Below are 12,557 nucleotides of genomic sequence, written 5' to 3'. Positions count from 1 at the left end.
TTTTATAAAAATTGATAGGTAAAAATGCATTTTTCAAAAGTCAAGGCATTAAATGTAATTTTTAACATACATAATTTTATTTTTGTTTATAAAATTATAATTTGACCCTAATTTTTTGATTTTTTTGCAAAAATACCATACTTTTTCATTCACGTAAACTGTTAGCTTTATACTTTTTCTAAGTCAATTGTTTATTTTGATCTTTAAATATACAAATTTATTCTTTGTTAAATTTCAAAAATCATTAATCAATTATAATATCAGGGATCAAAACTGTTAAAAGATCAAAATTGTGGGACTAATAAGCTAAAATTAAAAGTGTAGGGATTAAAATGTCTACATACTCAAAGTTGAGGGTCTATTTGTAATTTTGTACCAACCATTGAAATGGCAAAAAAAAAAAAAAAAAAAAAAAAAAAAAGGGGGTAGTGAAATAGTAAAGAGCCCTTTATTTTACTTTTTATTTTATTTCATTTTTTTGAAAAAGTGAATTGGCCCATAGATTAAGGTCTAACGACATGGTTTGTCAGTTTGTTTTGGTATTAAATATTTTACCAGCGCCACATGCTTTGTTTTGGCGCCCATTTTTTACAGAAGCGTGAAACGTCACCGTTTCAAGACCGTCCAGACTACACACCTTTCGTTTTATTTTCCCGCTCATTTTATTTCATCCCCTTTCACTCTCGCCGTTTTCCCTAATTTTTCCAGTTCCCGTCTGCCAAACGTCGTCGTTCCGATCTCCTTCAACCTCTTCCCTTTCCCCTTCCTTCTCTTCTTCTGCTTCCGCCTTCAAACACCATACCTCTCTCTCTCTCTCTCTCTCTCTCTCTCTCTCTCTCTTCTCTCTCTCTCTCTATTATCTCTCTCTCTCTCTCTCTATTATCTCTCTCTCTCTCTCTCTTATTTCTCTCTCTAAAATGGAAAATGATCCAATCACAGACTACAGCCAAACCCAGCGCGTAGTTCTGCTAATCGATCTGAACCCATTGCTTCATCTCAGAAACCCAAACCATTTTCTCACTTCCATCCTCTCTTCTGCCAAAATCCTTCTCTCCTTCTCTCCTCTCTCTTCCTCTCTCTTCGCCTTCAAATTCTTCTTCTCCTCTCTCTCTCTTCTCCTCTCTTCCTCCAAGCTCCGCTCTTTCGTCCCCAATTCCACACTTTCTCTCTCCTTCGACCACCCAATTGCCGCTTTCGAATCCCTCTCCCAAACCCTAAGTTCTCTCCCCTCTTCTTGCAATGAAGAATCTGCACTTTCTTCTCCTAGGGCTTCGTGCCTCGTGGCTTCGATGCGGCAACTGGTGCACGACTACGCCTGGGACCCTGTAATCCAGGGCCCTGTGACGGGTACGCTTTTGAATTCTGGTTCTGTTTTGGTTAGGTCTAATTTGGTTGTTCTGTTTTCTCCGATTCCCGCTTCTTTAAAGTATTTGTCTGAGCTCTTGGATGTGGGAATTGATGATGATTGCTTAGGAGATGTGAGTAGTTTCTGCGAGAGATTTTGTGGATTCTTTGCAAGTGTTAATGACGCGTTTGTTAGTAGGGATATTCAATTTAGTTGGGTTAATGTTCGAGTGGATGATGATTATGATAAATTTGAGATTGATGAATCAGAACTGAGATCCGAGTTTTTTGAGAGTGGGATTAGGAATTTGGGATGGGGATTTTGCTCAAGTGATTCCATAGTTCTTGGCTCAGCTCTTGTTCCTTTTGGTTTGATTTATCCGAAGATTGGGATTTCGCCTAATGGTTTAAGTTGTAATGACTGTTCTAAGAAGCTTCATGTGCAGTTGAGTCTTGAGATACTAGATGTTGCTCAGAAACCTTTGGAATGCAAATGTTGTGATCTTGAACTGGTTGATTTGAAACTTTCGCCTGTAAATAGGTCCGATAATGGTGTTTTTTGTATCCCAGAGATCATGAATACACATAAAGGACGCAATGAACTGAAAGAAAAGTTGTGGGGAAGTTTTGGTGGTGGAGTGAGCAAACTCCAGGTTAAGGCTTTGCACAGGAACAATGATTTTAAGAAACTCAAGGGGCATCTATCCGATCCTATACTTGTCCGTGAAGTTTCTGAAAAACCCAGGAAAGATAAGAAAGAAGGTTCGGATGATTTTTTTGCGGACAAGGTTCTAGAAGTGATAGCAAGAGAATGGGCTGACTTTGTGCCCAGCAAATCTGCACCCATTTATCAGATTTTGTCAAGTTTCCTCTACAGGGAAGGTTATTGGGCATTGGTGTCTCTTTCAAATGAAAGTAGAGATTCCCTTTTGGGAATCCTTAAGCCTCTTACAGTTTGTTCAGCTTTGTTATTCATTACAAATGATGAGGTCTACAATGATGAATTCTACCCGTCCAAGAAAGTGCCTGAGATAGATGGAGCAGACGTGGCGCTTGTAAGTACAAAGGTGAAAGATGTCTCTTCACAACCCAGTAAGCATTCGGACAAGGATGAGAAAAATACCAGGAGAAAAAGAAATTTAAAACTAGTTCAGGACCACACATGGAGTAGCTTCTGTGCTGCAGCATTTGAACATTTTGAGTTCGAGTTGGAAGAGGTCTATTTTGCCAGGGGATGTAACAACTCCAAAAAGTTGAGATTTCTGAAGTGCTGGATGAAGCAGATTAAGAAATCTAGCTGTTCAGGCATAGTACTAGAGCAGAAAACCAAGCCACAGCAGGAGATTCAAAAAGATATAGGTGATAGATTGACCAATTCGTGCCAAGAAAGCGAACAGCCTATTTCATCTGCTTCGGCTCAGGAAAACTCCTTAACTGGGGATTCCAGAATTCGGGATGAAGCAGCAGCTGACTTTCCACCAGAAACTTCTGAAAATTTCTTCGGTAATTTATCCAAAAGGATTCAGCAGGGACTTGAATCTGAAGCAGTGGATTTGGGGGCTTTGGCACAGCGGCTTGTGAATTCATCCATACATTGGTTAAATAAAAAGTGTGACACAGAAACCACTTCCAAGAGTCAAATACCTGACGCAACATCTCAAGATACGACCAGTCTTCTTGGTGCTAAACTGCTAAATCTTCTACTAAGGGACCCAAAGGACTTGATTGCAAAGGGAAGAAGTAATGATCCATCCTCTCAGGCGTCTCAAGGATCTGCATCAGAAAAGATAGTTAGAGAGTATCCTTCCCATTTTCCTCCTTTTTTTTTCATGCTATGGCTTGGTTTATCTATCTTTATTTCTATAAGCCATACATTAGTTTAGTTGGTGGTTTTTCTAATTGAATCTACTTGGTGTTAATTACGTCAACAATTTGCTCAGCTGGTTTTACACTTTTCCTTAATATATGCATAAGATATGAATTGCAGATTTTGTTTCGTATGGAAATACTACAATCAGAGGTTGGAGAGAATATTGGAGAGTCTATGACACAGAAGTTTGTAAAACAAATTTGCTTGCTTCTGGAGACCATTCAGTGCCATCTTGAGGGAGGCTTTTTTGGTGATTGGAGCCTAGATAATTATGTGGGGAAGATCATAAAAGCCAGGTACAATCTTTCTGCATCAGAGCTTATTGAATTATCTCTTACAAAACACGATAGCTATTTCTTTCATAATGGAGTGCTTTATTTAAAAAAAAAAAAATCATTTCTTATGAACCCTGAAACACACTAGCTTTAGTTTTTATTTTATATATTTGTTGTGAGCTGCACCAAATACTTGTCATCTTTGGTCCTTTTTTCCTTGGGATCTCTCCCTTGTAACAATATTGTCCTCATCGTAAATAAAGTATAGAAATATCATATTATGGAAGAGTAAGGATACGAAACTAGCTAGGGGTTGAGATAACTTGAGTTGCTTCTTTGTTGTAGTTATTTGTGAAACATGTAATGCTGTTAATGCACTCTTGACAGGCATGGAGCCCCAAACAAATTCTGGTTTATTTTGAAAGTTTCTAATCACATGAGCAAGTGTTTCCCATTGTTTACAAAGGAATGAGAAAAGCTGATTGAAGAATGTTTAAATGCCAAAAATTTCAGGTACAGTGACACCCTTAAAGATGTAGTCCACAAAATCTATACGAAAATGGATTTACTGCTCTTTGCTGATGAGGATGAACTCCCTAATCGTTTACTCAATAGCGAGGACAGCACTCAATCTTTGAGAGAAAAACCAGAGAAAGTTGACATGGGTGAAAACATTAGAAGTAGCGAACCGATATCAGCAGAAGACGAGTCCTTTCAGGAGCTTGAAAATGATAATGGAATGACTCAAGAAAAGCATGCTCGCAAGTTACTTGAAGCTCAAGAAAGGAGAGAGAGGTCTCGGAAGTTTGCTTCTTTTACTAGTTGGGTACCTGATTTACAGAGAGTTTGGGCCCCCAAGCAGCAAAAGGCCATGAAGCCGAAGTCAGATCGTCGTCGAAAGCTGTCAAAAAGGAAGAGCCGTGCAGAGGAAATCAATGACAGAGTATGTGAAACCCCAATGACAGAAAAGAAACGTTCCAACTCCGGACGCAGCTACGATGACGATGAAGATTACCAACGTGATAAAGACTACAGCAGTCAGTCACGTGCCTCTGTTTGTGCCTCGGTTTCCAAGGCACTGTTTCAAGACGACCGGTGAAATTGGAATCGAGAACAATTTCTCAGCAGAAAATTCCTTGGAGCAAAAAATAAACGCTAAATAAATAGCTGGCAGGCGATCTTATTAGTGTTGTTTGTCCATTTTCCTTCATCAAAATTAATACACAATTCTTTTCCCCACTGTGTAAATAGTATCTAACTCTTGTGTTACGTAGTTCGTTTTTTTTTTTTCTTAAATGAAGGTATGAAAAAATACACACACGCAGTAAGCCTTTCTGCGCGGCTATTTGATGTGATTCTATAGAAAAATGCTGAATTTATATTGCATAATTATGAAACATTAGGGTCCGTTCACTTCATCAATTCAAGTTTAGAATTCGAGTTTTGTTACAGTAAAAATCTCTTACAAACAATCACATCTAACTTTTTTGCTACAGTAAAAAACTCTCACATAAAATCACATCTCAACTCGAATTATAAACTCAAATCAGCGAAGTGAACGGACCTTAAATTGTTATCACATTTTATTAAATTTTATATGGTTAAAGAGTTTCACATTGTAATAAGAAATTTTTCGTATTTTGACACCTTAGTAAAACGCTTTAAAATTTTTAAGTAAAAAAAAAAAAAAAAAAAGAGAGACGTGTCCAAAATTAGATCATTCTCTACTTATAGTTTGAGCCTTAAGGGATTGTTCTTTTGCAATAAAATTTAAAAAAAATTTGAACTCGAGTTATAACTTTATTTAAATTCATGTTCTTTTGTAAAATTTAAGTTTGAACTCGAGTTTTGGGCTAAACTCAAATTCAAGTTTTCCTTTCAACTCAAGTTCAGAAACTCGAACTCAAGTTAATGAACAATATTTTTTTTATTTTTAAAAATGTCATAACTTTTTTGTTTTAATTCTGATTGAGATGATTTTTTTTTGTATGCATTCACAACGAAAAGACGAATAAAATATTCTCAATTATACCCTATTAAAATTTTTCATCACCATTGAGTTTTTATTAAAATACCATCTAAATATAAATTTAAGTTTTGATCCACCTAAACACAAATTTAAAAAGATTCTCAATTCAAATCATAACTCAAATATGCATATCTAAACATAAACTCAAAGTTATAACTTCAACTCAAATTCAATTTAAGATCATCACTCAAATTATCTAACTCAAAAATACAAAAGAACAATCAAGTTTTTAAGTAAAAAAAATATGACATGTCAAGTGAGAGAGGAGAACGATTGGGAAAATATGAATCAGTAGTATCTCTACACGAATTGCCATGAATTACTAGCTAGCGAGTAAGTGTCCGTTCAAAAGCGCAGTCACAAGTTATTTGTTTGAGAACTGTCGACACATCCTCGTATTGATGGCTAAAAGATGTGATCATATCTCAGATTAAACCAATTGATGAGACCCATTGTTTGTCACTCTCGCCATTTCAAGCCTTGGGACAAAGTAGAAGCCCTGGTTTCATCAATTCGACGACCCGAAATAACTAGTCAGAGCCCAGCTCTTTCAGAAGAATTAGTTGGTAAGATATTGGATGGATACCCAGATATCAAAACACTCAAGAAACTCCACTCCAAAGTCATTGTGGATCGACATCTTCACTTTAACCCATCGCTTAGCATAAAACTCATGAGGGCTTTTGCGGCCTGTGGGGAAAGCAGGATCCCCCGCCACATATTCGACGAAAGTCCTGACAGAAACGTTATTTTCTACAATGTCATGATCAGAAGCTACATGAACAACCATTTGTATGAAGATGCTTTTCTTGTTTTCAAAACGATGTTCAGCCATGGATTCCTGCCTGATAATTACACGTACCCTTGTGTTTTAAAGGCGTGCTCTGCGTCCCATGATTTGTGGGTCGGGTTGCAAATTCATGGTGCTGTTGTGAAAGTTGGGCTTGACTTAAATTTGTTTGTTGGGAATGGACTGGTTTCCATGTATGGGAAATGTGATCGATTAGTGGAGGGGCGGCGGGTTCTCGATGAGATGCCGAGGAGAGATGTGGTTTCTTGGAATTCAATGGTTGCCGGGTATGCTCAAAATGCACGGTTTGATGACGTGTTGGAAATCTGTAGAGAAATGGAGTCACTGAGGCTGAAACTTGATGCTGGTACAATGGCTAGTCTCTTGCCAGCCGTAACTAATACATCATCGGAAAACGTCTTGTATATAAAAAAGATGTTTGAAAATCTGGTTAACAAGAGTTTGGTGTCCTGGAATGTGATGATTGCTGTTTATGTGAATAATTCAATGCCTAGTGAAGCTGTTCATTTGTTTCTTCATATGGAGACTTGTGAGACAGAACCTGATGCCGTCACAATTGCTAGTATTCTTCCAGCTTGTGGGGATCTTTCAGCTCTGTTACTAGGAAGGCGGCTTCATCAATATGTCAAGAGAAAGAAACTCTTGCCAAATTTGCTATTGGAGAATGCATTGATGGATATGTATGCTAAATGTGGATGCTTACAAGATGCGAGGGGAGTGTTTGACAATATGAAGTTTCGGGATGTTGTATCATGGACATCGCTGATTTCTGCATATGGTAGGAGTGGACAAGGTCGCGATGCCATTGAACTGTTTGAGAAAATGCAGGACTCGGGTCTGAGTCCTGACTCTGTTGCCTTTGTATCAGTCATTTCGGCTTGCAGCCATGCGGGACTTTTAGAGGAGGGAAAGTACTACTTCAGATTGATGATTGGGGAATATAAGATAGTTCCGAGAATAGAACACTTTTCGTGCATGGTTGATCTTTTGGGACGGGCTGGGAGAGTGGAAGAGGCTTATAGCTTTGTCAAGGAAATGCCAATAGAGCCTAATGAAAGAGTGTGGGGGGCTCTGCTGAGTGCATGCAGAGTGTACTCCAACATGGATATTGGACTCATAGCTGCTGATAAACTCTTTCAACTGGTTCCGGAGCAAGCAGGATATTACGTTTTGTTGTCAAACATTTATGCAAAGGCGGAAAGATGGCAAGACGTGACGACTGTAAGATCAATGATGAAAAGTAGAGGCATCAAGAAAACTCCTGGGGTCAGCAATGTTGAGCTCAATGATAGGGTTCACACTTTTCTTGCCGGTGATAGATCACATCCTCAGTCCAAGAAGATATATGAAGACTTGGATGTGCTGGTTGGGAAAATGAAAGAGCTCGGTTATGTTCCTGAGACCGATTCAGCTCTTCATGACGTGGAGGAGGAGGACAAGGAATGCCACTTAGCAGTTCACAGCGAGAAGTTGGCTATTGTCTTTGCCCTTCTGAATTCGGAACCCGGTGCACCGATCAGAATTACGAAGAATCTTCGTGTTTGCGGGGATTGTCATACCGCGGTGAAGCTCATATCTAAAATAGCTGAACGTGAAATTGTAGTTAGAGATACTTATCGTTTCCACCATTTCAAAAATGGTATTTGCTCTTGTGCAGATAATTGGTAATAAGCCTTTTTGGTCACCGTTCAATGGATATGTTAATGAGTTTTTATTTTTTATTTTTATTTTTTAAGTTTCACATTCATTATCATCCAAGCACCAAGAAAATTACTATCTGGTTTGTTGCCATTGAATTACAGATGTCAAAAGAATTTTGAGACCATAGCAATTTCTAATCTGAAAACAGAGTTGAACTTTTGACGACTTCAGAAGATTGTTTCATCTGTTTCAAATGTTTGCCAAAAACACGTATTCAAATTCCATAGTCATCTAAAAACGAAAAAAATAATCCAGTATAAGCTAGGCAGCCAAGAAAAATTGGCACATTCTGTTATAGAGGTTTGAATTTTCTGGCAGTACTTTGAAAATCACACGCCATTGAAGCATTTTTCACAAACATCCAATTAACCATGCCATGCTAACTCACTGTCTAATCTCCACGTATTAGAATCTAGATTGTTTCACTATTTCTACACCATGACTGGTTTATTCATCCTTTTTTGTATATTTTCCGGACTTGGGTTTGGCTTGATTTGTCGATACCGATGCTCCTAGTCTTATCTATAGCTAGTTAAAAAAGGAAAAAAAAAGAAAAAATAGTAAAAAAAAAAAAAAAAAAAAAAAAAAAAAGAAAGAAAAAGCTAGTTAGGTCGCTATCCAATTTGGTGTATTATCTCTCGGTCAAAAAGAGAAAAAAAACAAAAAAAGTTAATATTTCTCGAATTAAAAAAGGGAAAAAAAAGAAAGAAAGAAAGAAAGAAAAAGCTAGTTAGGTCGCTATCCAATTTGGTGTATTATCTTTTGTGTATATATTTTCTCCCCTCGCATTCGCAGCCTGTGAATTTTATTTTCTCCGAAATTTCATTTACCCATGAAAAACTTGAAAGTAGACTCGGTCAAAAAGGAAAAAAAAAGTTAATATTAAAAAGATCACACGCTAGAGAACTTTATCTTATGTATTGTTGTAAACTAGTCCACACATTTCTAGCGTGATTGACGGAGTAATAGAGATTTGTTTCTCAAAAAGAAATTGCAACTCATTAGTCATAAGAATGGTAATTTTTGTTTTAATTATCAATTTCTTTTGGAATAAACAAAACTTACAATTACCCGCTGCACACGGCGTCTACCATACTTTTCTTCCCTTTGTGCCAATAAATATGCATTCTGGCTCTTCGTCCTCTTCTCAAGAAAAACTAGCAACAAGAGTTATATATAAACACCATGGCAAGCCAAAAACAAGCCTCTTCAGTCCTAGTACTACTTCTCTTCTTAGCCATTTTCACATTCAAATCATCAGAAGCTGGTGGGATTGCCATATACTGGGGCCAAAATGGCAATGAAGGCACCTTGACCGACTTGCCAAGTCTCTCAGCGGACGCAGCCAGCAGTCGAAGGTGTACTTGGCAGCTGCGCCGCAGTGCCCTTATCCTGATGCCCATCTTGATGGGGCTATAAAGACTGGCCTCTTTGACTATGTTTGGGTTCAGTTCTACAACAACGCTCAGTGCCATTATGCCGGCAATGCTGACAATCTTTTGAAAGCGTGGAACCAGTGGACTTCAAGCCAGGCCAAGCAGGTGTTCTTGGGGCTGCCGGCGTCGGAGGCAGCGGCCCCGAGCGGCGGATTTATTTCTGCTGCTGTTCTCACTTCTCAGGTTCTTCCGAAGATTAAGGGGTCTGCCAAGTATGGAGGAGTCATGCTTTGGAGCAAATACTATGATAATGGTTATAGCGCAGCCATAAAGGGTAGTGTCTAAGCATATATATATATATATATATATGTATGTATGTATTCAATATTGGTAATGGTTGATGAATAAGTCAAACGGATTTTGACATACTAAATTACTAATAATAGGTTTTTTGCTGCCTATTGAAGTGACATGTTTCCAAGTGGATGTAATCTTAGATTTTGAACTAAATAAATGAATAAAAGAGCGTATTATGAGTTACTTTAATTAGATTAGCAAACCCTCTTTTGAATCCATGCACCAAAAAAAAAAAAAAGGTCACTTTCTGAGTTTCTATATGCTCATTATTTTCAATTCAAGTTTATTTATGTTATGCGCATATTATAAATCCCATATTTTGGTTACTTCAAGAAAAGAAGATCGTTTTTTTTTTCCTTTTAAAATGATCACACTCATATTGGCCACAACTTAACATAATTTGCTATTGTTCATAAATCAAGTTCTAACTCAAAGAAGAGCAGAAAACAAATGGGTTGTTCTTTTGGAGTGTAACTTAAGTGTAATTTTTGAGTTGAATTTGAGTTATAACTTGAGTTGAAGTTGTAACTTGAATAAAGTTGAGTAAAGTTGAATAAAGTTGAAACTTAAAAGAACATGAACTTAATAAAGTTGAAACTCGAGTTGTCTTTTTTTGAGTTTTTTAGACAAAAGAACAGGGTCAACCTGAAAACGACAGACAATGCTAAAAGCAACGGAAAGATGATTAACCATTGATAACAAGCAATCAAGCATAAGAAGTAACGACATATCCAATAAAATAGTCAACCTGAATAATGACAGATATTTAGAAAAGGAAATTTATACGACAGGACTTAAAAAAGATAAGTAACCAGTAGTTCTTTATTTTTAATCCTAGATTCATATAAAAAATTACTTATTATATATTTTTTTTTGATATGATTTTGACCATATTCAATTATCAAAAATAGACACTACCAGTGAGAAACCCTGCCATACGAAAATGATAACAATAACATAACAATGAAAAAGACGGAATCCAAAATTGTAAAAATAATGTAAACTTAGTTAGGCTACACCATTAATACAACTTGGGCTAAAAACATGACCACATCGGCCCCTTGCCTAACAAAAGACAAGTTAAAAGAAATGTTAGGAAAACTTTAATTGATGAAAAATTATCACCAATGCCTGGTTAAATTATCAAGAAAAATTGATCAGAAGCATATTTAAATTCATAGTGATGAAATTGAAAGAGATAGATCCTTTAGTGTTAAAGATTCTCTCTTTTGAATGAGGAAAGAGGAAGAAAACAAATTGTACGTATGATTTGATTTGGGACCACAAACCTTAAAAGGTGTCCTTATATACTAAGTCAAATTAGAGTTCCTTTATCCCTAATTCAATTAGTATTGGCTTTGTACCTATACCCAATAGATATCTCGAGAGCCCAAATTAATAGATCACTTATTTGTAACGATAATAATAACATAACAATGAAAAATACAGAATCCTAAATTGTAAAAATAATGTAAACTTAGTTAGGCTACACCATCAATACAACTAAAAGTTAAAAGAAATGTTAGGAAAACTTTAATTGATGAAAAACTATCACCAATGTCTAGTTAAATTATCAATAAAAATTGATCAGAAGCGTACTTAAATTTACAGTGATTAAATTGAAAGGGATAGATCCTTTAGTACTAAAGATTCTCTCTTTTGAATGACAAAAGAGGAAGAGAACAAATTGTACCTATGATTTGATTTGGGACCACAAACCTTAAAAGGTGTCCTTATATACTAAGTCAAATTAGAGTTCTATTATCCCTAATTTAATTAGTATTGGGTTTGTACACATTACAAAGCCTATACCCAATAGATATCTCTAGAGCTCAAATTAATAGATCACTTATTTGTAACGATAACAATAACATAACAATGAAAAACACGGAATCCTAAATTGTAAAATAATGTTAAACTTATTAGGCTACACCATTAATACCAACTAGGGCTAAAAACAGACCACATCGGCCCATCGCCTACCAAAAGACAAGTTAAAAGAAATGTTAGAAAACCTTTAATTGATAAAAAACTATCACCAATGTCTGGTCAAATTATCAATAAAAATTGATCAGAAGCGTACTTAAATTCATAATGATAAAATTGAAAAGGGTAGATCATTTAGTGCTAAAGATTCTCTCTTTTGAATGAGGAAAGAGGAGGAGAGGAGAACAAATTGTACGTATGATTTGACTTGGGACCACAAACCTTAAAATGCGTCCTTATATATACAAAGTCAAATTAGAGTTCCATTATCCCTAATTTAATTAGTAGGGAGAAAGAGAAAAATATGTTAAGACTTGAGATGAATTAAAATTAATAGGTCAATAGTTTACATAAGTTAATAAATAGGTCAAATTACTATTTTTGTCCATAACTTATCTGGTCATGAACCATAACTTGATAAGTTATTGTCCATAATTGTCCATAACTTGTCTGGCTATGAACCATAACTTGACAAGTTTGTCCATAACTTATCTGGTCATGAACCATAACTTGATAAGTTATTGTCCATAATTGTCCATAACTTGTCTGGCTATGAACCATAACTTGACAAGTTTGTCCATAACTTATCTGGTCATGAACCATAACTTGATAAGTTATTGTCCATAATTGTCCATAACTTGTCTGGCTATGAACCATAACTTGACAAGTTTGTCCATAACTTATCTGGTCATGAACCATAACTTGATAAGTTATTGTCCATAATTGTCCATAACTTGTCTGGCTATGAACCATAACTTGACAAGTTTGTCCATAACTTATCTGGTCATGAACCATAACTTGATAAGTT

General features: G+C 36.3%; 3 protein-coding genes across 3 annotated transcripts; all 3 read left to right on the top strand.

Annotated features, from left to right (window-relative positions):
* Positions 1–917: 917 nt before the first annotated feature.
* On the top strand, positions 918–4,722 carry LOC21384386. Its single transcript, XM_024162769.1, has 3 exons — positions 918–3,142; positions 3,319–3,510; positions 4,003–4,722. The coding sequence occupies exons 1-3, from the start codon at positions 918–920 to the stop codon at positions 4,586–4,588; spliced, it is 3,003 nt and encodes a 1,000-aa protein (XP_024018537.1). The 3' UTR covers positions 4,589–4,722.
* Positions 4,723–5,794: 1,072 nt separating this feature from the next.
* Positions 5,795–7,997, top strand: LOC21384385 (putative pentatricopeptide repeat-containing protein At3g49142). The gene has a single exon (XM_024162768.1). It carries the CDS (start codon positions 5,961–5,963, stop codon positions 7,995–7,997), a length of 2,037 nt encoding a protein of 678 aa, XP_024018536.1. The 5' UTR covers positions 5,795–5,960.
* Positions 7,998–9,151: 1,154 nt separating this feature from the next.
* LOC112090737 (acidic endochitinase-like) lies at positions 9,152–9,952 on the top strand. The gene is made up of 2 exons (XM_024162767.1): positions 9,152–9,168; positions 9,337–9,952. The coding sequence occupies exons 1-2, from the start codon at positions 9,152–9,154 to the stop codon at positions 9,749–9,751; spliced, it is 432 nt and encodes a 143-aa protein (XP_024018535.1). The 3' UTR covers positions 9,752–9,952.
* Positions 9,953–12,557: the final 2,605 nt, after the last annotated feature.

Source organism: Morus notabilis, unplaced genomic scaffold, assembly GCF_000414095.1.
Source record: "Morus notabilis unplaced genomic scaffold, ASM41409v2 Scaffold3346, whole genome shotgun sequence".
NCBI lineage: Eukaryota > Viridiplantae > Streptophyta > Magnoliopsida > Rosales > Moraceae > Morus > Morus notabilis.
The sequence above is the reverse complement of the archived record's forward strand: the minus strand, read 5'-3'. Positions and strand labels throughout refer to the sequence as shown.

Bases quoted from the DNA above. Each gene is read 5' to 3' on its own strand.
- LOC21384385 (XM_024162768.1), top strand. From the start codon at position 5,961: ATGAGACCCATTGTTTGTCACTCTCGCCATTTCAAGCCTTGGGACAAA.
- LOC21384386 (XM_024162769.1), top strand. From the start codon at position 918: ATGGAAAATGATCCAATCACAGACTACAGCCAAACCCAGCGCGTAGTT. The intron at 3,143-3,318 runs GTATCCTTCCCA...TATATGCATAAG, and splicing joins TCAGAAAAGATAGTTAGAGA to ATATGAATTGCAGATTTTGT. The intron at 3,511-4,002 runs GTACAATCTTTC...CAAAAATTTCAG, and splicing joins GGGAAGATCATAAAAGCCAG to GTACAGTGACACCCTTAAAG.